Genomic DNA, 23,744 nt, shown 5'->3' with positions numbered 1-23,744 from the left:
TGGGATCATTCAGAAGGTGGTGGAAAGTTCTGCCAAGTCACAGCCAACTTATGGCAACTCCATAAGGCTTACAAGACAATTTATGTCCAGAAGTGGTTTGCCATCGCCTGTCTGTACATTTCCACTTCCTTGCTTGGCTCCCATCCAAACAGTAACCAGGGCTGATCCTGCTTAGCTCCCGAGAGCTGACACAACTGGGCGACCCAAGCAATTCAGAAGGACTTAGGAGAAAACATGCACAGAATTCCAGGCACCACACAAACAGGAATATAATCAGGTACAGGAACCTGGTTACTCGGTCCTAAATTCCATTAATATCTATAGTTTCTACCTGACCTAACAGCTTTTAGGCACAGATTTAGAGCCTATGATGTGAAGCTTTGACACATTTTAGTGTCACATAAATCTTTCCCAGTTCATTCAGCTCTGCTTCCAATTTGGAAATCTTTTACCTATTTGCCGTATTCTATTCCATCATGAGGCTGGGAGTTCGATCCCAGCAGTCGGCTCAAGGTTGACTCAGCCTTCCATCCTTCCGAGGTCGGTAAAATGAGTACCCAGCTTGCTGGGGGTAAACGGTAATGACTGGGGAAGGCACTGGCAAACCACCCCGTATTGAGTCTGCCATGAAAACGCTGGAGGGTGTCACACCAAGGGTCAGACATGGCCCAGTGCTTGCACAGGGGATACCTTTACCTTTACCTTATTCCATCATGCCTTAAAGGAGCATAAGAGAGTTTATATGGTTTTTCAAATGACCGTAACAAACCTGTAGTATAAAGTAAGGTTCTGGCCAACAGTCACCTAATGAATTCCATGGCTATGTAGGTATCTGAAGCCAGGTCGTATCTTCAGTTCCTGTTGGATGCACTAACCACTTCACTACAATGATTCACAAAAGCAAAACAGGATTCATCAGTTCCTTGTAGATCAATGAACCACTTTGCATTGGCTTTGCCATAGCACCTGTTCATGAATACATCATAGGTTTGGACTGAACTATAGATTCCATATGAGCAAGCTCCAAAAGGGCTCCTATTGAACAAGCCACCAAAAGGTTCAAAGGTTTGTTATCAGGCTTGATGCAAACTCCAGCCCACAGCTTCTGAATGTGCACTCCAAAATGAAGCAACATTGCATTTTAAATGATCTCCAAAAATAGCTCTAGTCAACTTGACAACTGATACCAGCTCCTGGTATCAATTCCAGGTACAGGGGTGAAGAGGCACAAGGCTTGTTTGCCTCCATTAAACCAAAACATAGTTTAATGCTATGCTGATGAGACTTGAGGGAAGGTGAACAGAGGGGCCACAGAACAGATATTAATTCAATTTTATTAAATTCAAAGTATACAAGAAAATATATTCTAATTAGGAATGTAAAGTAGTACAGTAAAGAAACACATGAGAGGGGGTCATAAGGTATGATGGCAACTGGCACCCAGGAACCGCTGCACCTTTTCTTCTTCACACGTATAATGATATTTATGGTACAGAAAAGGGAGAAGGGCGGAAAGCCCCACACAGAAGATCTGACCCATCAATACTAGGTCAGGTGGAAGGACTTGGTGTCCATGTTCTAGCGCAGGTTGCTTCAAAGGTAAAAAAAGAATTATTTGCAATATACCTGAGTACGAGCTGATGCAGCAGCTGTTGAATTTGCAGGAAACATATGATTCTTTAACATTGAGCTCAATGTCCTCTTTCCCCAGAACATGCCAAACTAAGCAGCTATTCCTGGCAGGGACTTGTGCACCTTAGCATATTCAAAAGCACATGGAGGTATTTGTAGGAACCATCCTGGCCTCATTTCATGAAATAGCGAGTTAAGATCCATAAAGTCTAGTGTGTCTTTTAAAAAAAATTTAAGCGTGTAATCAGAAGTTTACATGTTCAAAATGGAAACGTGAAGTATAAGTGCATTAAATGCTTCCTACTGAAATCAACTGCAGAAAAATTCTGGACAGTAGGTGACCATTCATAAGACTCAGTAGTAAGCAAAGGCATATGTACAATTCTTAAAGGACACCTGCATGGATCTTAAGATGTGTGTCTTAAGCCATGTTAAAGTTACAAAAATCATATAAAGAAACACAGTAGGCCTGGTCTTGACTCTCCTGAGCTTACTTTCAGCAGCACAAGAAGTCCCCATATGAACTCAGCTAGCAAAAACAGCATGAGAGAATCACAGCTTCTAGGCAGACTATGAATGTGCAACAACAATAGGGAAAATTACAGAAGACTCTGCAAACCAACAAATGCTTGTAGGAAAGTAAATACATGGTTTAAAATGCACATGCTAATTCCGAAGTCACACACACAGCACTTTGGTATTCAAGGAAAACTAACGGATCCACACCATCTTCAACACCAGGCTGAGTTCAGATTAATAAAATTGCACTGCTTTGCGATTTACCTAACCCTGTTCAGCGGACAGCAAAGTACAGTTGTTCACAGCCCACAGCAGCAGCAGGAGGAAGTGGAATGCAATAAATTTATAAAGTCTCTGCAAATATAAAGGCAACTCTGATGTTCAACTGGAAAAGGAATGGGGAGCTGAATGAACACACACCCAAAATTCCTCCTGCCGCAATGGGGATCACTACCACCAATGTCAGAGAAACCTGGAATGTTGGGTCAAAGGAGGAAGCACTGCATTTCTCCTCAAGGGCTTGGAAAGACAGATTGATGCAGCAAGTACTAGTAGTTTGGGCAGAGACAAGATCAGAGCTGTTCTGTGAATGCACAACATAGTTCAAAGGCAAAGTGAAAGACCTTGTTGTTCCCAGGTTAGACATTCACAGATATCCCACACAGCAGAGGCTGCAGCAATGTACAGTTCACATGAATGCAACAGTATTTCTTACCTAGATTCTGATCCAGCCCAACAGCTTTGGTTTCAGTAAAGCCTAAATTCATCCCAATATCTAGGGAATAAAACAGTGTAGGACTCCCTAGGCATCTCACCAAAAGGACGCATCAGAATTGGCATAAGTAGGCACTTGGTTCATATTCTGAAATAGAAAACTATAGGGAATAGACATCAGTTTTTCCATCTTCCCGCACCAAAATGAGGTTCTCACCACTGACAGCCAGCACCCTAGGCCTCCTCAACTGACTCCGGTCATTCAGCACCACTTTCCCCATCTCATCATCTGGTGAGAACTGTATCACCTTGAACTGATCAATCACAAAAACATTTCTGAATTCATCAACACAGACACTGAATGGCCTGGTCATCACTGAGGTCGAAGGCTTCAGTACACTGAGAATCAGCCCTGATTTCTTCATGATGAGAATCTGCTTCTTGATGAAGTCTGAAACAATAAATTCCTCCCAGGTATTAACTGCGATGAACAAAAATTTCCCTCCTTGGTAATTGTCTGGCTGGACTCTGCCAACACAAAAGGCCGATGGGCTATACAAAGAGATGGAACAGAGAGTCCCCTCACTAACAGCCACATATGAGCTCTGGTATGAGGCAAGAGCATAGGAAGACTCCGATCCCCTCATCTGCAATTTACGAAGAAACATGCCTTGGAGAGTGAAGAAAAAAAGGTGAGTTCTTGATGAACAGGCCAGGGTCTTTCCACACACAGAGATTCCACAAAAAAAAGAGTCAGAAAGTTGGCTAGGCAAGTTAATCACTTGCTGGAATTCACCAGTAGGGCTATACTGCTTTATCTCATCATTTTCCTGATCCAAAAGAAAAATTTGGCCAGTGTGGGGCACAATAGCAATCCCAGTGATACTGGGCTCTTCCAGGGCAGATGGATCTGGTTCAAAGCTAAAGATATATTCTGCTCTTGCCCTGAAACTAGAGTAAGAGGAGAAGCTTTTACTGGGCGAATCAGAAACACTCATGCAGTCTTCATCAGAGTCAGAAAAGGTGTCTGTGACCTCATCACTCTCATCAAGAGAAATGAATGACTCATTGCCTAGATCCAAATGCTGTACATCTCTTTCTGGTTGCTCCTGAGGAAACACAACACTGAAAAGTTTTGCTTCCGAGAGCTGCCCTGGCTCATCCCAACCAATAGCCAGCTCTGGAGTTTGGTTAGGGAGCTGCTGCAATCTATATGTTTGAAGCTCTTGAACTCTGTTCCTGATCATTCCTTCCAGATGAAGGATTTCATAGTCCTTCCCTACACAGAGAATATGCTGAGAAAACTCTTGAGTGCTCTTAGCTTTGTCCTTCTGGCTTTGCAGGTCCTTTTGTGCTATAGCAAACTTTTCCAGCTGTTGAGTTAGGAAGGCATTTAGCTTTGTCAGAGCTTCTTCCTTCTGAGCAATGATATAAGCAGTGACATCTTCCACATAACTGTAAATTTTTGACTTGATCAGTTCTCCCTGTGCCTTCAGTTTGTTCACTGCCTCCTCTACAACTTTCTCTTGCTCAGAGATGCAGGTAATAGTTCCCTCTAGGCTTTTGATCAGCTGCTCCACAGAGGGTTTTTCCCGCTGCACTGCACTGGCCATGGAGACCACTTTGTGCTGAAAATGGTCCAGCATGCGACAATCTCTGCAGATGGGCATACTGCACGAGTCACAGAAGAAGCGAAGGGCCTCCTGTGGGTGATCTTGACAGCACAGCTCTTGCAAGAATCTCACTTCATTGTCATAATGCCCAGCAAGAAACTCTTCCAGGTTTACCACCTTATGATGCAGTGTGAGTCGGGAGCAGCAATGGCCCTGAGAACACATTTGACACAGAAAATCCTTGCAGTCCAGGCAACGGGCAGTAGCAGCCACAACCTTCTGAGCATTACAGCAGATTGTGCATTCTAGGTCCTTGTTGCGCTTCATCTGGAACAATTCCATTAGACCATTGATGAAGAAGTTGGACTTCAAGCCAGTAGCACCTCCTGGGACCTCAGTTTGTAAGCGGCACTCAGGACACTGCACAACCCCATTTTCCACCAAGGGTTCCAGGCACTTCTGACAATAACTATGCAGACATGGTAGGATTTTGGGCACCATGTATAGGTCATAGCAGATTCTACAAGTCAAAAAGTCTTCTCGAATTAAATCCTGTAGTGATGTGCAGCTTTGGGTTGCCATTTTGCTATCCAGCTAAACTGCAAACAAAGTAAGATATAGTCAACATGGCCAAGCAAGGAACACAAACAATCAAGTTTCTAATATGGTTGCAAGAGATTTAAGGAGTCTGAGGGCATGGCCAGGTGAGGCAAGAGTCTTTCTCCCCACTGCGCTACTTTCCTACTTGAAAGAGAGCTTTTAATTGGGGGACAAACAGGAGGCTGGACTGACATCATTTTATTCCAGCACAGCCTTTTGGGCGGATTACAGCCCACTTCTTCAGTTACAATCAGTGAAGCCCCAATATGCTGCCATTTTGTCATCGACTCACTCATGCTATTTGGAGAAGGGGGCTCAAGGACTCTGATTTTGTTGTGCTGCTTCAGACAGACCAACACGGTGACCCACGTGAATCTATTTTTGTGGTCTTTAAGACGCCACGAGTTTCCCGTTTCTGCCCCCTACAGCACCCGAATCCGTCTGCATTTATACGGTGGGAACCTTCCCAAGAGCCTCCCCCCTCCCGGAGTGGCGTCGTGTATTCCGCCACCTCCGAAGTCTCTCGCCACGACCGGCTGCGCATGCCCCTCAGGCCGCGGCGAGGCGACGCTTTCCTAGGCCGCAGGAGTTCGAGGCGCCTCCTGGCGAACCCCCTCGCCGTCCCCTCTTCCTCGAGCTCCACGCCCGCCTCCGTTGCCTGCCAGGGAGCCCTGCGGCCGCCGGAGACCCCCAAACTTACTAGCGAGCACTGCTGATGCCAGGCGGCGGCTCTCCCCGCCCCCGGGCTCACCGGCTGCCGCGCATCTCCCGACCCCGCAGTTCATGCGCACATCCACACGAGCCCCTCCGCCCAAACCCGCGGCGGCCCTGCAGGGCGGTTTCCGCCTGGTGACATCAGCCCCGGAAGCCCCTCCGCCTTGCGGGCTCTGATCATAGAGCGAGACCGGGGCGGGGGGGGGGGGCGGCTTTGCTTCCTGATGTGTGAGGTCTTCCCCTTTGGTTACAGCTCCGTGTGGCCGGCCATGCAAACCAGCACACCGCTTCACTGAACAAAGTTAGAGTCCAGTGGCAACTTTCAATTCAATTGAAGAAAGCTTTGTGGGTCTTAAAGGTGCCAAGTGGGCTCTGATTGTGTTCTGCTACTTCGGACCACCAGAGCTACCCGCCTGATCCGCTTAACTGTGTTTAGTTGAAAGATGGGAGAAGTGACGACTTAACGATACTGATTTTTTCTGCAGACAGAGGGTTGTGGGATGCACGTGCGTGTGTGTTCTCTACCATCTATTTTCAATATATATTGATTTCATGGGATTTAGGCACCTTGGCACTATTGTACTGCTTTTCAGACACTCCCAATATAAGCAGTTCTGCTATGCAAGTTCACTTCATGCATCTGATGAAGTGAGCTCTGACTCAGGGAAAGCCTGTGCTGGAAGAAGCTTTGCTGTCCCTCAATTCTAATTCCTAGGTGTAATAACGAAGTGTGAATCTAGCTGCACCTTAACCAGAATTCAGTCAGGGTATAAGCTTTCATGTGCAAACCCACTACCTCAGATACAAGGAAACAAAATTTCCTCAACTGTTACATAAGGGGGAAGGGGTTTATGTACCCGGAAAAGCTTGTGGAATGCCTTGAATAAAATAGTTATACCTTGTATAAAACTCTGTTGGTCTTAGAGGTGCCCCTGGGCTCAAACTTTGTTCTGAAGCTGCAGACCAACAAGGATACTCACCTGAATCTATCCCAACTGTAAGGTGAATCCAAGCTCTCATGCAGACAATAGCGTTGTGATAAGCGCTCCATCGACCCATTATGCACGGGGGGAATAACGCACATTCGGGGTGGAATGGCGGCGACTAAAATCACCAGTAACGCACGGTGCTGGCTGCAACCGGCCGCAGCTTCGGTGCATGCCGCTGAAAAAGCCGCGTCAGCGAAACACGGAAGAAAGAGCAGCTTCTGGGTGACCGGGGTGCAACCAGAAGCGGCACCGGGATCGCCGCGTGCATAATCGGTTACTCTGGGTTTTGCCGCTGACACGCCCCCTCCCATGCATAACCGGTGTGCTTCGCGTCTTCCCCCTCCGCGTTTTCCATGTGACCCGAAATCACCATTTTGGTGGCCGTGCATAATGGGCCATCGTGTGCACTGTGAGAATGAGTCTGGGTGAATCTGTCTGGTTCTCAGAAGCAGCGCTCACCCTCAGCTTTCCATCATCCTTCCACATGAGGTAATAATTCCGACCCATCGCGACCCCATGGACAATGATCCTCCAGGCCTTCCTGTCCTCTACCATTCCCCGGAGTCCATTTAAGTTTGCACCTACTGCTTCAGTGACTCCATCCAGCCACCTCATTCTCTGTCGTCCCCTTCTTCTTTTGCCCTCGATCGCTCCCAGCATTAGGCTCTTCTCCAGGGAGTCCTTCCGTCTCATAAGGTGGCCAAAGTATTTGAGTTTCATCTTCAGGATCTGGCCTTCTAAAGAGCAGGCAGGGCTGATCTCCTCTAGGACTGACCAGTTTGTTCGCCTTGCAGTCCAAGGGACTGAGCTATACCTGCACTTGAAAGGAAAAGCCTGAGAAGCTAATGGCATGGTATCAGGAAGGAAGGAAGGAAGGAAGGAAGGAAGGAAGGAAGAAAGGAAGGAAGGAAGGAAGGAAGGAAGGAAGGAAGGAAGGAAGGAAGGAAGGAAGGAAGGAAGGAAGGAAGGAAGGAAGGAAGGGATTTGTTTGAACAGCATTTCCCCCTTACCTGGGAAAATGGGAAGAACTAGGGAGAACTGCACACGGCTTCTCTGCTTCAAAGGCAAATTGATTTGTTTTTTAACATTCAACCCAATAATAGCATATAGATTAGAGCAATGAGCTCTAAATGAGGCTGCCCTTGAAATGTGTCAGGAAGTTACTGGGCCAAAGGGACCATATCACTCCAGTTGTGTTCAATCTACACTGGTTCCCAGTTTGCTTCTGGACCCAAGGTGCTGGCATTGGCCTTTAAAGCATATTACTTGGAGCCAGCATACTTGAAGGACGACCAATTCTCATATAAACTATTATGGCTCTTGTCATTTTTAGGTGCCCTGCTTTGGGTGCTTCTGCCATCTATGGCTAGGTATATGGGAACTCAAGAAAGGGTTTCTTGGTTGTGGCACCAAAACTGAAATTCCCTCCCCAGGGAGATTCATCTGCCTCCCTCTGTTGTTGTCCATCAGGTGAAGAAGGTTTTTTTGGGGGATGGGGGTTTGCTTGGCATCCCCTCACTAAGTCTTATTATAGCTTTTCCCTATTTGTGCGTTTTACGAGTTTATTGTTTTAAATATATACATATATAGGTATTTTGAATTTTTTAAGTGTTTAAAATATTTCAGTGTTTGTCACCTTGGGAATCCTGGACTGGGTGGAAAGACGGGAGAGAAATGTTTTGTTTTGTTTTTAATAATGTAGAGCACCCTCACCATGCAGAAGCCACACACATCTTATTTTCTTTGCTGCAGAGAGTGTTGTCCATTTATTCCAGCTAGCAAAAGTAAAATGACAAGCCTCCTTTTTTGTCTTCACCTACTAAGCAAATCCTTCTGAAACCCTAGGGGAAAAACCTTTGGAAATTTCATTACATGATTACTAAGGCAAAATTAACTACCAAACCCTGGACAAAATCTGTTAAGCCCTTTTTTCAGTTTCATCTCATACTGACATACGACCTCTGTATCATTTTAACATGTTCTAAAAGAAATATTACAGCATGATATGAATCTAGGGCCACTGTGGAGTTGTCTCCCTGGACCTAATTTTCATCACAGGTAAGTATATAGGCACACAGAATAATTGTATAATTGCATTCCAGTTGACAAATGTATACAGTCAAGAGCCATAACTATGGTAATTTGCCTTCAATACTATACAGTGTCTGTGATATAGACATACCAGCTTTGGCACACACAAACAAATAGGTGAAGAAAGGATTCCTCCAGACATGCCTACAGCTTCCAAAACCTCCATGCGCTGGATTCATGATGGCAACACATCTTCTTTTTTGCAGCCACTTTTCTTACAATCCTCATTTCAAAAAGCCCATTCCAGCGACTGCAGAAATACAGAAGTACAGCTAAGACCCTTCACACCAGTTGGGAAGAAAGACCATACAGAAACCTGGGCCAGAGGGGATAGGTAGGAAAACTCATAGAAGTCTAAGAACAAGATTGTAATTTTACATATGCTTATGTGGGGGAAAGTGGGACTTACTTCTAAGTAAATACAGATAAGATCAAAGAATTTTGAAAACATGTTACTGTCAGAATTATGGTTGCTAACCTCCAGGTGAGGGCTGGAGATCTGGTATTACAAGTGTTCTGTAGACTACAGAGATCTGTTCTCCTGAAATAGCTGCTTTGAATGGGAAATTCTATGGCATTATACTCCTCTGAGATTCCTCTCCTTCCCATACCCTGCCCTTCCTGGCTCCACCCCAAATTTCCAGAAATCTCTCAATCTGGAGTTGGCAACCCTAGTCATAATACAAAAAGGTTTGTTCAAAGGGCATGACTGCTTGTGGTTAAAGTGGGGAGATCAGTTTCCAAAGATTGAGAGGCTGATGTGAGATCACTGGAAGCACTGGATAATGGAAAAGATGGGCACAATACAGATACTGGAGGGTGAAAATAACTGGGCCATCAGAGTTTGAAATGGGGCTCCATTTCGTCCTCCTCCTCCTCCTGCTGCTGCTCCTCTTCCTCTTCTTCCTTCATGTCATGACTTGGTTCAATGTAGTTATCCTCAATGAAACCATCATCATCTTCTGCCTGGCAGCCAGCTGTTCCATGCATTGGCTGGTTCCTCCCGTAGGCCATATCCATGCCCGCTTCCCCCCAGCCAGGTACATCCTCAGTACGGCTGCTCCCAACTGAATGGGAATCAGGCAGCCGTTGGTGGTGGTAGCTGGCACGATTCCTCCGGAACAACTTGCATTTTGCAATTAGTGCAATTCCAATGGAGATGCCAACAGCCAAAAGCACAAAACCAGCAAAATACGCCCAGCTGTTTGCAACTTTTCCAGGTGGTGGCATGGATGCTGCAAAGGAAAGACATTGGGTGGGACTAAGTTATTCAGGAAATGCCTGTGTGCTCACTGAGGAAAGACCCTGGACCTCTCTTTCCTTACTCAGTAGATCTGAACAGAAAGCATTCAGTCCCAGCCTGGAGCTGTCTAGAATACAGCAAAGGTCATGACTGCAGTAAAGGGCAATTCTCCCTGACTAAATGACACCCATTTCTTTGAACAAAGTTCAGCTGTGAAAATGGATCAAGTGTTGCTATTATTTGGCAGATTCTTCCTTCATTTTATTTATTTTTATTTATTTATTAAATTTATAGCCCCCTTCCTCCTAGACTCAAGGAGAATTCCTCCTAAGACTCAAACAAACCTCAGCTAGACTTTCGGGATCAAATGTGTTACTCCAATAAGCAAGAGTATCCAGTGAACAGGAAATACATTAGGAGGTATCCCATTTAAAAGATAGAGGTTGACAACTAATGTAGTTGTTTGGGCACAATGGTACCCCTCTGCCCTTCCTATCTTCTAAGTCCATTTGAGTTAGCAATGAATGCAACAAGTATCAGTCAAAAATGGGCTTTTTGAAGACTATTTTAAAACTTTCAATTGGTACAACTGATCACTGGCTTACTATTGTGAAAGCATATCTCACTAGTATTAAAAGGATTTTTCTGGGTCCTAGGCATATTCTGCATTGAATGATTTTTCCTGCGTTCATTCTCACCAATCTCCGTTCGATTTGGGCCCGGGCATAGTGAGTGATCTGCAACAGTTTTCCCGAAGCAAAACAGCCTTCAGTTGCTTTCGCCATCTGCACCATTTAAGTAAAAATCGATTGCTCCTTTTTTGAATTGGAGTGACGTGTTGCCACATTTTGTCCTCGCAATATTTTCTGAGAGTGGAGTGGAGATTGGGAATGAGAAGCCCAAAGGTGCTTTAAAGTTTGGGGCTGCGCACTCACTCTCCTGGTGGCCCGCCATGAGCAGAGGGGCAGAAGGATTTATATCTCTTCTCCAGAGATCAGCTCTCCTAGAGAAAGTGGATACCTTGGAGGGTGGACTCCACTGAGGTCCCTGTCATCTCCAGACTCTGTCCCTAAATCTACAGGGATTTCCCAACCTGTATCTGGTAACCCTCCACTTCCATAGCTCCCATCTTCTTATGCAATGGACAGAAGAGTCTACTTTGGATACACACACACTGAACAATCTAACTGGTGCCTACTCTTAACTTCTAGGCAATAGGTAAAGACAGTCTTGTTTTCCCATCAGTTTAGTGATAATGTTTCATGCTTGATCATGTGACATTGCTAGCTTTCAAATTTTATTTTGATTGCTGATTTTTAATTTATCTAATCTGCTACTGCTTATTTATTGTTTTATCACAGAGTTTGTTGAGTGTTTTATATTATTGTGAACTGGCTCAGGTACTTTAGCGGAAGCTCAGGAGGCAGTCCAGAAAACTTTGAATAAATAAATGGGAACTTAATTCTTTCAAAAAGGCTTACTCGAAAATCATCAGATAGTCCTGTTCCTAGTCTCACTGGAAAACTGTGGGATGGTTTTTGAGACCAAGATCTTATATTTTGCTTTGCTTAGGCTCAAGCCACGCACATTTGGTAGCAAACAGAAATGCTGAAATGCAGTTATTAATCAAACTTCTTACATGGCAGTTAATTGATTCAAAAGCTCAGTGTGTGTCAAATGGACACTTCAGAAACTTGACATTCACATATTTAGAATTGCCTTTTTTCACACAAGCACACTGATAGCAGGAGACGGGCCAAAAAGTGCTTTAAATACCATAGATTAATTCAACCTTACTGTAGTTTTTTGACGGAGTTGTGTAGTTTGTAGATACATCCCGACGGATCCGATGTTTTCGTCTTTGTACAATATCCTGATAGCTGAGAATGGTAATGTCCCGAGTCGTGAATTCTGGGTGTGATTCATAGAGGATCTGTTTCACTAATAAACACAAGAACTAATAAGTAGATCTCCAGACTGATTTGGGTTCCGTCCCACCTCCATTCTGCTAGTGTAATCTGAATTACCAGCCTCTTACAAAGTCTTAAAGACAGCACGTCACATCAAAAACTTTTCACTCATCTACCCATTTAAATCACTTATCAATGCAAAAGGGAGCTCCTCCACCAGGCATTTGCTTGAGGTCGACCAGCCCCAAAACACCCACTGCCCCCCAGACACCCCTTCCCATGGCCAAAATATCTGACCAACCCAAAGCTGTTCCTGTTTAAATATTGTTCTGGTTGATATGTTATGATTGTTATATTTGTTGCAATTTTCTATGTAATTACCCCATGATGTTATATCCAAACCGCCCAGAGCCGTATGGAAGGGTGGTATAAAAATCTAAATAAATAAATAAATAAATCTGCATGCAGAACATACCACAAGGAAACATGGATTAGATTTAACTTTAGGGTTTAATGTTTAGAGAGCCTACATGGTGTAGTGGTTAAAGAGTGACAGACTCTAATCTGGAGAACCAGCCCATTCCACACACATTGGATAATGTACTTTCAGTGTGCTTTTGCAGCTGGATTTTCCTATGCGGATCAGGAAAATCTACTTCTAAAGCACATTGAAAGTGTACTATCTAATGTGTCCACATGCAGCCGGCTGGGTGACCTTGGGCTAGTCACAGTTCTCTTAGAGCTGCTCTCACAGAGCAATTCTCTTAGAGCTTTCTCAGCCTGACAAGCTATCTGTTGTGAGGAGAGGAAGGGGAAGGTGTTTGTAAGCCACTTTGGGGCTTCTTTGGGTAGTGAAAAGTGGGGTGTAAAAAACCAGCTCTTCTTGTTGTTCTTAAGATTTAAATTTAAGGTTAACTATGAAGAAATTGAAATTGTTCAAAGATTTTTTATTCCCTGGCTCAAACATCAACCAAAAGCAAGACTGTAGCCAAGAAACCAAGAAATCAGAAGGAGGTTGAGATTGGAAAGAGAAGACATGAAGGAGCTAGAAAAGATCCCTAAGTGTAAGCATGGTGACCAAGATTGTGATAATTCATGTCCTAGTATTCCCCATTACTTTGGATGGGTGTGAAAGTTATTTCCTCTTTTCTTCCTGCTGGGTCAAGTAGTTTACCCAGTACAAGCCTTATAACCTAAGCCTGACCAACCCCAGCAGTCAGAGCCCTTTCAAGGCAACCTGACTGCAGAGAACAGGACTCCCATCTCTTCCCACACATCAACCAGCCGGTGTGTAAATAAGTCCAGCCAACTTATGACTGTTTACAGCAAGCCCAGCAGGGAACTTTCAAAGGAAGTGAGAAGCAGAGGTGGTTTGCCATTGCCTTCCTCTGCAGAGTCTTCCTTGGTAGTCTCCCTTCCAAGTATTGATCATTCCAATTTCTGAAATCTGATAAGGTTGAGCTATACCATGCCACCTTCCTTCCCACCAACCACCCTACCTAACATTCATCTGCTACCTTTCAGCTATATTTATTATGTATTTATTTCTGTATACTCTGCCATTATTCCCAATGGAAATCCAAAGCAACTTGTAGTCTTCTCTTTCATTCCTACAACAACCCTGTGTGGTAGGTTAGGCTGAGAATGTGTAACTGGCCCAAGGTCACCCAGTGACCTTTTCTGTTCATAGCCCCAGTCTTGGATTTAAGGGTCCATAGATTTGGCCATGTTAAGAATGAGATATATTGATTTGTACATTGAGTAGAGTTCACTTCCCATTCCTTGTCTCACCTTCTCTTGGTTGCAGCTCTTGCTGGACAGGAGTTATAGAGCCATTATATAGCCAGGGGGTCCCTTGAAGCTTGACACGGGAGATTCGTTGCACAAGTAGTGGAATGAGTTCACCTGCAGAGGACAGTTCATTGTTTTGTAGGTCCAGTTGAACAAGGGTCCAAGGAATAGAGAACATGAAGGGGTCAAGAGACTGAAGTTTATTATTTTTTAGGAGCAGCGTGTGAAGGTTCCATAAGCCCACAAAGCTTTTTGAGTGTATGATGGAAATGCTGCAGCTGCTTAAATCCAACAGGTGAAGAGTCTTGAGATTACAAAAGCATGCTGGATAAAGAGTAGGGATGGTATTACTGGAAAGGTTTAAGTAGCGCAGAGAAGGGAAGTTTCTCAGAAATGTTCCATGTCTGGGCATCGTTAAGAAGTTAAAAGACAGGTCCAGGCTGGTAATATGTCTGGGGAGGGAATTGGGAACCTGGTGAAGACTCTTCCCACTGCAAACGGCCCATCCCTGTGAAAACATAATACCTGCATCTCAAGAAATTCAAGCATCATCTACTAAATCAGTGCTTCAATTACATAGCAGTCCTTTCCCTAGCAGAATCACTGGACATTAGGTAAGGGTAAAGGTATCCCCTGTGCAAGCACCGAGTCATGTCTGACCCTTGGGGTGATGCCCTCTAGCGTTTTCATGGCAGACTCAATATGGGGTGGTTTGCCAGTACCTTCCCCAGTCATTATCGTTTACCCCCCAGCAAGCTGGGTACTCATTTTACCGACCTCAGAAGGATGGAAGGCTGAGTCAACCTTGAGCCGGCTGCTGGGATTGAACTCCTAGCCTCATGGGCAGACAGCTTCAGACAGCATTTCTGCCGCTTATCACTCTGCACCACAAGAGGACATTAGGAATCCAAAAAAATGCATCTTGCAACTTTTGCCTAAAACTGAAAGCCATTGGAGCTACTTACCAAGTAAATGCAAAGGAGGTTCAGAGACAGCACATGACATTCGGATACAAAAGTTCCAGATTCAGTCTCTGGCAACTCCAATTAATGTTGGAAAAGACCTTTCCTTGATTGAGACCCTGGAAAGCCGCAGCCAAAGTACACTATACTAAACTATATCGTATATAATGATCCAATTTGTCCAAGGTTGGTTTTGCATGTTGCTGTGAAAGTAGCCATGGTTTGCAGGGGGCATGGCTTTAAGTAGACTAGATTAATTTGTAATACAGCTCCAAGCCAGCTATAAAATCTACACAGCTTTTAAAATTTTAATAGAATACATTACACAATGAAAAGATGTTTAACATAACTTTAGGTAGCAGATAAACAAATTGCAAAGCATTCAATGAAGTGATGGACTTGTACTGGAAAAATACATTCATAAACTGATAAAACTTCTTGCATTAATGGATGCACAATTAAAATGTCCAGTGGAAGCACAGAAACCAACAGTTGAAAAATTCAGGGTGTGTGCATCAACCCCCTCGCCACTTAGGCTGCTGACCCCATTAATCTGTCTGTCTCTCTCCAATTCACGTTTAGACAAGCATGGATCAGTTGGGGGGTTGGCACTGCTAAAATTTAAGATTTTAATCCTTTCCAGTGCCATCTTAAGATGATTTTCCTTAGAATTCTGCTTAACGTTGTAGCGTTAAGAAGTTCCTTACAGTTAGAGCAGTTCCTCAGTGGAACAGGCTTCCTTGGGAGGTGGTGAGTTCTTCTTTGAAAGTTTTTAAGTTTTTTAATTTTTAAACCGAGGCTAGATAGTCAAAAATGCTGATTTTATGAATTTAGGTAGATTGTGAGTGGGTGGGGAGGAAGGGATGTGCCAGTGTTTGTCTTTTGCGGCCCTTCCTTGCATACCCAGGGAATTGTTAATTGCAGCTATGGAATGATAGGAGAATTTCCTCCAGGCCAGTCTGGATTCTGGAGATTTTTGGTGTGTGTGTGGGGGGTCATTTGGACATGAAATCATGGTCACTGTGAATAGACAGGTTGTTGTGAGTTCCTACATTGTGCAAGGGGTTGGACTACATTACCTGGATGTCCTTTCCAGCTCTATGATTCTATGATTATTATTGATCCAGTTTCCAAAAGATAAATCCATGTGGTGTCTGAGTAAAAATGGAGTGGTTACTTCATTGCAACTCTATGTACACTTACCCATGAGTAAGTTCCATTGAATTCCACGGGACTTACATTTGAACAAATGTGTACAGGATCAGACTAAGGACACCCAACTCTATGACACTAGTTCATTATTAAATAGCAACTAAACAAGCTAGCCTGAAGGCAAAAGCAGTTGCCATAAATGACAGCTAGGACCAATTCTTTCCAAAGTGCTAATATTCAGTCAAATAAAGTGGTCAGGACGACATTAGAACTAAGTCGCACATGGAAGGATCAGATTATCTCATGCTTAACAGAAGCATTGCTTGCTCACCTGTTTGTCAGTGTTACAGGGATGTGCTGATACCACAGACCAGACCCAGACAATGCTGGACACCCCCAGGTACCAGGAATCTGCCATTTTCTTTCAGGAAGCTCCAAAAGAAAAAAAAAGAAGCATGATGCAGCAATGCCAAGAATCAACCCCATAATATGAAGAACATAGGACGAATATGGAAAATCATGAATGAACACACCATCTTTAATCCGCTCCTGCGGAGCGGATTAAATAAAAGAGTAAGGGCTGTTGGGGAGGAGTTAGGGCGGGCTCTGTCCGGGATAAAAACTCGGAGGAGGGAATCAGGAGCCGCAAAGCGGCTCCTGATTCGCTCCTCCGAGTGGCACTCCAGGGCCAAGTGTCCAATTGGACACTTGGCCCGTCTCCCGAACACCGCACCACTGACTCCAGTCCTCCCGGGCCACCATCCTGCATGGATGGCCGCCAGGGACGAGGCTCGCCCCATGCTGCTGGCCTCGGGGAGAATTCCTTCTCCGCCGACCAGTGACTGCCCTTCCCAAATGGCCCACTTCCCCCCTTGCCACCCTCTCACTGATCTTCGCCGCCGCCGACACCCGCCACCATGCTCGCCGCCGTCTCGGACACCTTCGCCCCGGCCGCCGCACCCTGCCACCGCCATCCCCACTTCCAGCGTTCCCAGACCTCGCCCCGACCTTCAACGCTGCTGCCGCGGCCACGGAACACCATTGACGCAGCGAGGCTGACGCCGGCCTCCTCGCTCTGCCACCAAGATCTACGATGGCCACTGACACCACCAGGCCGCCGCCGAGCCGCTACGCCCCAAACGCTGCCTCCAGACATCGCCGCCAGCCCTTGACATCGCCCCGCTGCCACGGAGTCCACTGCACTGCCGCTCCGCTGCCAGTGCCACACACAGCCCTAGCCGACCACGCGCCACAACATGGCCGCCCTATCTCCTCTTCGCCTCCTTCACGACGCAGGTCTCCTCGCCGAAGTAAGTGCCAGCCCATTCGATTGCCCGAGCCCCGCTGCGCCACAACTACGGCCCATGCCCGTCTTCCGCCAGCCTTCCCGCCGACACACAACCCTTTACCAGTTGGGGGGGGGGAGGCAGAGCCCTTCTAGCGCCCATTTTATTGCTACATAAAATGGGCTTTCATTCTAGTCATGTAAATAAAGATAGCACATATCAAAGGGACTCACTCCAGCATGAGATTTGCCTTATGATTCAAATTACGTGTGTGCATGCATACAAAGATGTAAAGACTAAAAAAGGGCTTTGCAGTTACAAGGTTAAGAACAAGAATGTCAGATTAAGACACAGAAGAAGCGTCATTTCTTATATGCCGCTTTTCTCTACCAGGAATCTCAAAGCGGCTTACAATCACCTTCACTTTCCTCGCCCCATAACAAGCACTATGTGAGGCAGGTGAGGCTGAGAGAGCTCCAACAGGACTGCTCAGTCGGAACAGCTTTATCACAGCTGTGACCAACCCAAGGTCATCCATCTGGCTGCATGTGGGGGAGCAGGTATTCAAACCCTGCTCGCCAAATTACAAGCCGCCACTCTTAACCACTACAACAAGCTGGCACAAATTCGCTGCCAAGATTCAGTCAGGAAGGAAAGGCCTGAATTTCTACCTTGCCAATGCCTATTTGACATATATGCAACCTGATTTCTTTTTCTCAGTCGCCTGCCCAGCACCGAAGACCATAGTCCTTCTTCATCCTATTTAATTCACTGTTCTACTGACTCTGTGAAAGGCCCATGTTCTTGATTTGACCTCTGGCCTGAATTCAGAGCCTAGGTTTTGAGCTTCACTTCCTCACCTGTCTTGCCTCCTTCAATTTTTCTCTGTCTTTGATATCTTGCCCTGAACAGACATTCTGAACCTTCTTGGAATCTGAGGAAAGTGAGACAGATAAGAACCAATTAGATTTGTAGGAGGAAGTGCTGAGTCCCATCAAGAATTGACCTTCTTAAAATAGTAACATTTTCCTGACTGTCCTCTGTCCTGGCTCTGATGTCCATTGCCCGTAAACCTGATGTCAGGCTCTATAAGCTGTGGTTACACAGAAAGAATGCTATTTGCTCACATTGCTGCATACAAGAGACACCAGAATATAAAAACATTTTATTGCTTGCTTTGTTCTGGGCAGGGGAAAAACTGGTTTTCTGAAGCTGGGTAACACCCAAGTTCACCTTACCCTCAGCTCCATGCAGCAACCTTGGCTATCCAGTGCCAGAAAAGGCAGTTCTCCGTGCCTAACTTCAGTGAAGCACATTGCTATGAGGAGTGATTTTTTTTCTCCTTTCCCCCCCTCTTTTTGCCTGGCCCTCACTTTTCCCCAAACACTCCATACCAGATGGAAAGCTTTTACCTTGGGAATCTTGCCAGGCTGGGAACGCTCTGTCCCTGTTTTCTCTCTGTCACTCTCAGTCTTCTTCCTGGGTCTGTGTGCTGAGGGAGTGGCAGGTGCCTGAGAAAATGGAGGTTGCATCTGGCAAAGGTAAAAGGTGAAGGAGCCTGTTACACATTAACTGGAACCAGCCTCCCTTGCCCTACGACAGGACACAGCAGGCAGGGGAGTCTACGAGGCAATATATTAATACAAATATGAGGAACTTCAGTAATACCTCCCAACAAGTTATTACTGAAAAGCCAGGTTCAGGTGTGTATGTTGGGTTCAATTGTTTATGTATTAACTGAAATATAACCTCAGAACTTTCTTACACTTTTTAAAAGAGAGATAAATATTTATTCCCATTAATTGTATTGTCTGTTTGAGGCAGCAAAAGGCCCTTTCCTATATTTGGTACAAAAGATCTGTGATCAGGATCTTCCTTATTAAGAAAAAACAAAATTGCAACTGCACGGGATCCAGTTTGGATCAGGGCTTTGGAGGGGGAGGGAGGATATTTAAACTTTCCCCCTATGTTTTTATGGATGCCAGCCTCCAGGTGAGATCTGGGGATCCTCTGGAATTACATCATCTCTAGACTACAAAGACCAAATCAATGTTTTGGAAGGGGAACTCCGTGGCCTTGTACCCCACTAGTCCCTGCCTTCCCCAGGCTTCATCCCCAAGTCTCCAGGAGTTTCCTTACCTGGACCTGGCAACCCTATCCCCCCTACTGGAGGCCAAGGGGGACCTGGCAACCCTAGCTGTTTTCCTGATTCAAATCCCCACCACCCCTACAATCACCCCCTACAAAGCTTCTATTTGAGCTACAGGAAGAATGTGCAATTACCATGTGGCATATGTTTATAGAATGCCAGTGTTTCTGCTTTGTGGGTTCTGGCTTTGAGTCTTCTTCTTGAGGAAACAGCCCATCCTCTCCTCCGTTTTAATACAACAGTAAGCCAGCTGTGGGGGATCCACTGTCTGGCAAAAAGTAGGGAAAGCCAAGTGGTATGGAAAAGAGGAAACAAAAAAACACTCCCCACCATTTTTCTTACGCTATGAGGAGCTGAACAAAGGAAGCAAACTATTCCAGGTGGCTTCCAGAAGATGCCCTTATCTCCTTTTTCTCCTTCCTTTTATGTCCTCTGGGTCTTAGAGAGAAGGGTGTTCTCTGTTCAGATTCACTAAAATATCTGACACCGGAATGGTATTGTTGCCTTCCCTTGCTAAGGGACAGGGAGCCTCCTCCAATTGTCTGAGAGGAATTTCCTGCCTTCTTTTGACAGACCATTGGCTTTTTCTTCTGTTAGCTCAAACCAAGAAGAAAAGACCTATCCTTATAGCATTAAACAATAGTAACAAATGTTTTTAAACAATGTCCTTTCTTGAGTTTATTTTCAGGGTGTTTCCGCACAAGGACCAATGTTGCCAATTGGTCCCACAAAACGGAAACGCTATTTTTAAAAGTGCAATCTCGGTGTTACGCATACCTGCTTTTTTAGTGGAATCCAGTAGCATTTCATTCGTTTCCCACAGGTTTCCGGTCTCGCAAAAATCGCTAGACAGGAAGCGATTTTTACTGTGCTTTGTCCCACCCCTGGCCATCAATCAAATGAACAGCCAATGGGTGGTTGTTATCATGCTCCGGGAAAGCCCCTTTCCCTTTAAGAACAGGTTTAAAAAAAAAACAACACACACGTTACAACGAATATGTGTTGATTCGTTGCAACGGAGAGACCCATCTAGCTGGCAGCTGGCGTGTGAGCTGGCAATTCATCGTTGCCACGCTCCCCCAAGTGAAAAGAAAAATCCCGCCCCCCACGAACAGGCGCAATTTTCGGCCGAAAATAAAGGGAACTTGCAAACAGGGCTGTGTTGTGCTTGGGGACTTAGGGGAGCTTTAAAGCACTTCTGTGGAGGGACTGTAGCCGGAGAAGCCTCGCTGGGTGAATGAAGGCTCGCTGGTTCGTTGCTTTCTGCTCGCTCTGAGAAAAAAATAATGGCGATCACTTCGCCAGAAGTTCGGAGGAGAGAGCCAGGGGGAGGGACTTTGTTGGAACTGCAACAATGGGAACGCACAGGTCTTTTTTGCTAGTGTTGCAGATTGTTTACAAGAGTGTAGCGCTTTTCGGAGGGTGAATCCACTTTTCCCGATTTCCTTTTAAGCGCTACAACGAATCGCTTTTTGCGGGACTGTTTCAGGAGTGTGGCAGATTGTGTGCGACGTCTTGCGGAACTGCAAATTAGTAGCATTTACAGTTTGTAAGCCTTCTGCTACATTGAAGTCATGCAGAATGGCCCTCAGTTTATTTCATTCCAAGGACGTCAGCCAGAACGGTTTTCCACATTCTGCCAGTTAATGTTCCCATCTGCTTTACAGAGTCTTTCCAGATTAAAAATGCCATCTTTGTTGCTAGACTTCTGCCAGTTTGGCTCATGGCTTGTTCACCAGACACAAACAGGGACCCAGTGTTTTGTGAAGCCATTCAGAATGTTCACAAACACTTCAAGCCTGTTCTTTGGATTACTTTTCATATACTCAGACAGTACATTGGCAATGTTTCATACATTTACATTCTCACACAGTTGGATAGGAGTCCAATTTTTGCCTTCCTTCACAAACATGTGGTCACTACAGGCCAAATAGTGGCCAATCAGTCTGCTGATAATTAAAAATAAACACTGTTTTATAAAGTCCTAAGGTTTGGTGTTTAAGCCTGTGTAATTAAAGTTATGTCACAAAAACATGTTTTGTGGGAAGTGTAATTCATTTAATTACCTGACTGAGCCATCCATGGCTCTGAGAAGGATCATCTCATCTACTGTGCTGATGCAAAAATTCCTATAAGGCAAGGAAATAAAACTGTCTCACCACAGCTACTTTGTAGAGACAAAGCTATTTGACAGCCATTTGAGGGTGGCTGTTTGGCCAGGAGTTCCAGGTTTACAGAAATCCCAAAGAAATTACATTAAAAATCAAGATTTGCTTACAAGCAGATCTTAATAAACAATGGTTAAGTTTACAGAAATAGAAGGCTAAGCTCCTATTCACTGAGTCTTGAATACACACACACACACAGAATGAAACTTAACTAGACCTCAAGACTAGGTACACAGCTAAAACTAGGCATCTCTTATCCTAACTGAAGAAGAAGATAGATTCAAGTGGGTAGCCGTGTTTGTCTGAAGCTTCACAACAAAACAATCAGAGTCCAGTAGCACCTTTAAGACCAACAAGGATTTATTCAAGGCATGAGCTCTCAAAGCTCATACCTTGAATAAATCTTTGTTGGTCTTAAAGGTGCCCCTGGACTCTGATTTTGTTGAGAAGAGTTGGTTTTTATACCCTGCTTTTCACTACCTGAAGTCTCAGATTGGCCTACAATTGCATTCCCTCCGTCTCCCCACAACAAAGACACTCTGTAAGGTAGGTGAGGCTGAGAGGGCTCTGACAAAACTGCTCTGTGAGAACAGCCCTAACAGGACTGTGACTAGCCCAAGGTCACCCAGCTGGCTACATGTGAAGGAATGGGGAATCAAACAAGCTCTCTGAATTAGAGGCTGCTATTCTTAACAACTACACCAATTGCTGGCTACATGTTTGTTTTTTTAAAAAAATCATTACTCAAGCTATCATAGACACTAAAATGAGCCAAGCCATCTCACACCTGGCATCTAGTGATGAGAGAAAACAAGTCAGGCTTCCTAGACAAGAGCTGCTAACAAGTATGAGAGAGAAACATATTCTCTTGGGAATCGCCTGATGGCTGTCCCTTCACAGAGCTTAAGGCAATTAAAGGTCAAGCCACAGGTGGAATTGCAAAATTATACAATGGCACAAAGGCAAGCTGCTTAAAAGTTCAAAGCATTGGGTGATCATGGCTGTTGAATGTTATGTTTGTGTACTGAACTTGTTCTTTGTCTGTTTGTTACTGGCAGGGCTCCTGTATCATGACTGGTTGCATGATGTGCACAAATTGCACATTATTTTTCATATTTATATTCCATTTCATGACCACCAGTTGTGTGGCTAAAAAAAGTATAATACATACAATCTTAAAATAGCAAAAATGGAATAAAACATAATGCCAGGACTGTGTCACTTTGGGGGAGCATTCACTCTCTTCTACACTGTTCCCCTGATTTCTGAATCCCCCTGAAAAAGAAAAAAGTTACTTATTTCCCCCAAGAAGGTGTCAGTTCTGATGGGATGTATGCATTTCTATCAGTAAAACTCAGGCATCTTTAGCATCTAGAAAGGCCCTCCAACATGAGAAACGGCTCGTTTTTAGGTACATTATTTAGTTTTGGGACAGCTTCCACAAACACAACCTAGTCCTGCAACTGCTGCAGAAATATATACACAGGACTGTTGATCCATGCTGGGAATTCAGTTTCTGGGTATGCAGGGACCTGTTTTCAGTTGAGACCACAGCACACAGGGAGAGGTGGCTTAAGCCTTCCTCCTCATGCCATGTTCCCAACCAGAAACTGTTTGCTGCACTGGGAAAATCTACATGTAGGTATTAGCACTTGTCAGTTTGTTTCCCCAGGTGGGGCAAAGGGCAACTTCCTGGAGCTCTTTCAGGATGGTAGTGTTTCATGGAGGAGACTTGCCCCCTCTCCCTGCATGTCATGGCTCCAGTCTTAATGAGGTCCCTGCACATCTGAGAATTTTGAGCATGAGTCTTGAAAGTCCACAAGACTGAAAGTCCACTTGACAGATGGGGAGGGATGCAAAGAAAATAGGTAAAAAAGAGAGGCACCAAACATGTATCAGTCCATTTTCCACAACTGGGCCTTGAGGCAGTCTGAGGAACACCACTTCTGATTAGGGAAATGACGCAGTGGGGAGGAAAACAAAGTTAAACCATTCCAGCCATGGAACTCTGACATTCTATGTAATCTACCCCTAGTCTGCAGTGTCAAATTTGAAAGCTAAATGTTTTCTTGTACTCATACTTTGAGTTCCTGTCACTGGAGGGAGCCAGAGGCACACCATGGCTGAACTGCTTTATCTGCCTCAAGCATTTTATAACAGTGGTTGCAGGGATTGCTCTGCAGCATGAAAAATGAAGCCAGGGTCGCAATC

The 23,744-nt window shown here is 44.9% G+C and overlaps 2 protein-coding genes across 5 annotated transcripts; both read right to left on the bottom strand.

Moving 5' to 3' along the window:
• Window positions 1-1,315: 1,315 nt before the first annotated feature.
• On the bottom strand, window positions 1,316-5,960 carry LOC143835822 (E3 ubiquitin-protein ligase TRIM56-like). Its single transcript, XM_077334126.1, has 2 exons — window positions 5,779-5,960; window positions 1,316-5,077 (listed from the first exon to the last, which is right to left on the bottom strand). Exon 2 carries the CDS (start codon window positions 5,058-5,060, stop codon window positions 3,027-3,029), a length of 2,034 nt encoding a protein of 677 aa, XP_077190241.1. The 5' UTR covers window positions 5,061-5,077; window positions 5,779-5,960; the 3' UTR covers window positions 1,316-3,026.
• A 2,555-nt stretch (window positions 5,961-8,515) lies between these two features.
• Window positions 8,516-18,763, bottom strand: C4H1orf210 (chromosome 4 C1orf210 homolog). Of its 4 annotated transcripts, none has more exons than XM_077334123.1 (6): window positions 18,629-18,757; window positions 18,077-18,150; window positions 16,262-16,362; window positions 13,817-14,324; window positions 11,913-12,056; window positions 8,516-10,107 (listed from the first exon to the last, which is right to left on the bottom strand). In XM_077334123.1, the coding sequence occupies exons 3-6, from the start codon at window positions 16,346-16,348 to the stop codon at window positions 9,710-9,712; spliced, it is 1,137 nt and encodes a 378-aa protein (XP_077190238.1). In that variant the 5' UTR covers window positions 16,349-16,362; window positions 18,077-18,150; window positions 18,629-18,757; the 3' UTR covers window positions 8,516-9,709. The 4 variants fall into 4 exon arrangements, with proteins under 4 accessions (XP_077190238.1, XP_077190240.1, XP_077190237.1 ...); XM_077334125.1 differs by having other exon boundaries at window positions 13,817-14,268; XM_077334122.1 differs by lacking the exon at window positions 18,077-18,150 and having other exon boundaries at window positions 13,817-14,268; window positions 18,629-18,763.
• Between the last annotated feature and the right edge of the window lie 4,981 nt (window positions 18,764-23,744).

The sequence above is a fragment of the Paroedura picta genome, chromosome 4, assembly GCF_049243985.1.
Source record: "Paroedura picta isolate Pp20150507F chromosome 4, Ppicta_v3.0, whole genome shotgun sequence".
In the NCBI taxonomy this organism is placed as follows: domain Eukaryota; kingdom Metazoa; phylum Chordata; class Lepidosauria; order Squamata; family Gekkonidae; genus Paroedura; species Paroedura picta.
The sequence above is the reverse complement of the archived record's forward strand: the minus strand, read 5'-3'. Positions and strand labels throughout refer to the sequence as shown.

Bases quoted from the DNA above. Each gene is read 5' to 3' on its own strand.
- C4H1orf210 (XM_077334122.1), bottom strand. From the start codon at position 18,748: ATGCAACCTCCATTTTCTCAGGCACCTGCCACTCCCTCAGCACACAGA. The intron at 16,363-18,628 runs GTAAAAGCTTTC...TTTCTTTTGGAG, and splicing joins AGCCTGGCAAGATTCCCAAG to CTTCCTGAAAGAAAATGGCA. The intron at 14,269-16,261 runs GTGAGCAAGCAA...TTCCCTCCCCAG, and splicing joins CCTGTAACACTGACAAACAG to ACATATTACCAGCCTGGACC.
- LOC143835822 (XM_077334126.1), bottom strand. From the start codon at position 5,060: ATGGCAACCCAAAGCTGCACATCACTACAGGATTTAATTCGAGAAGAC.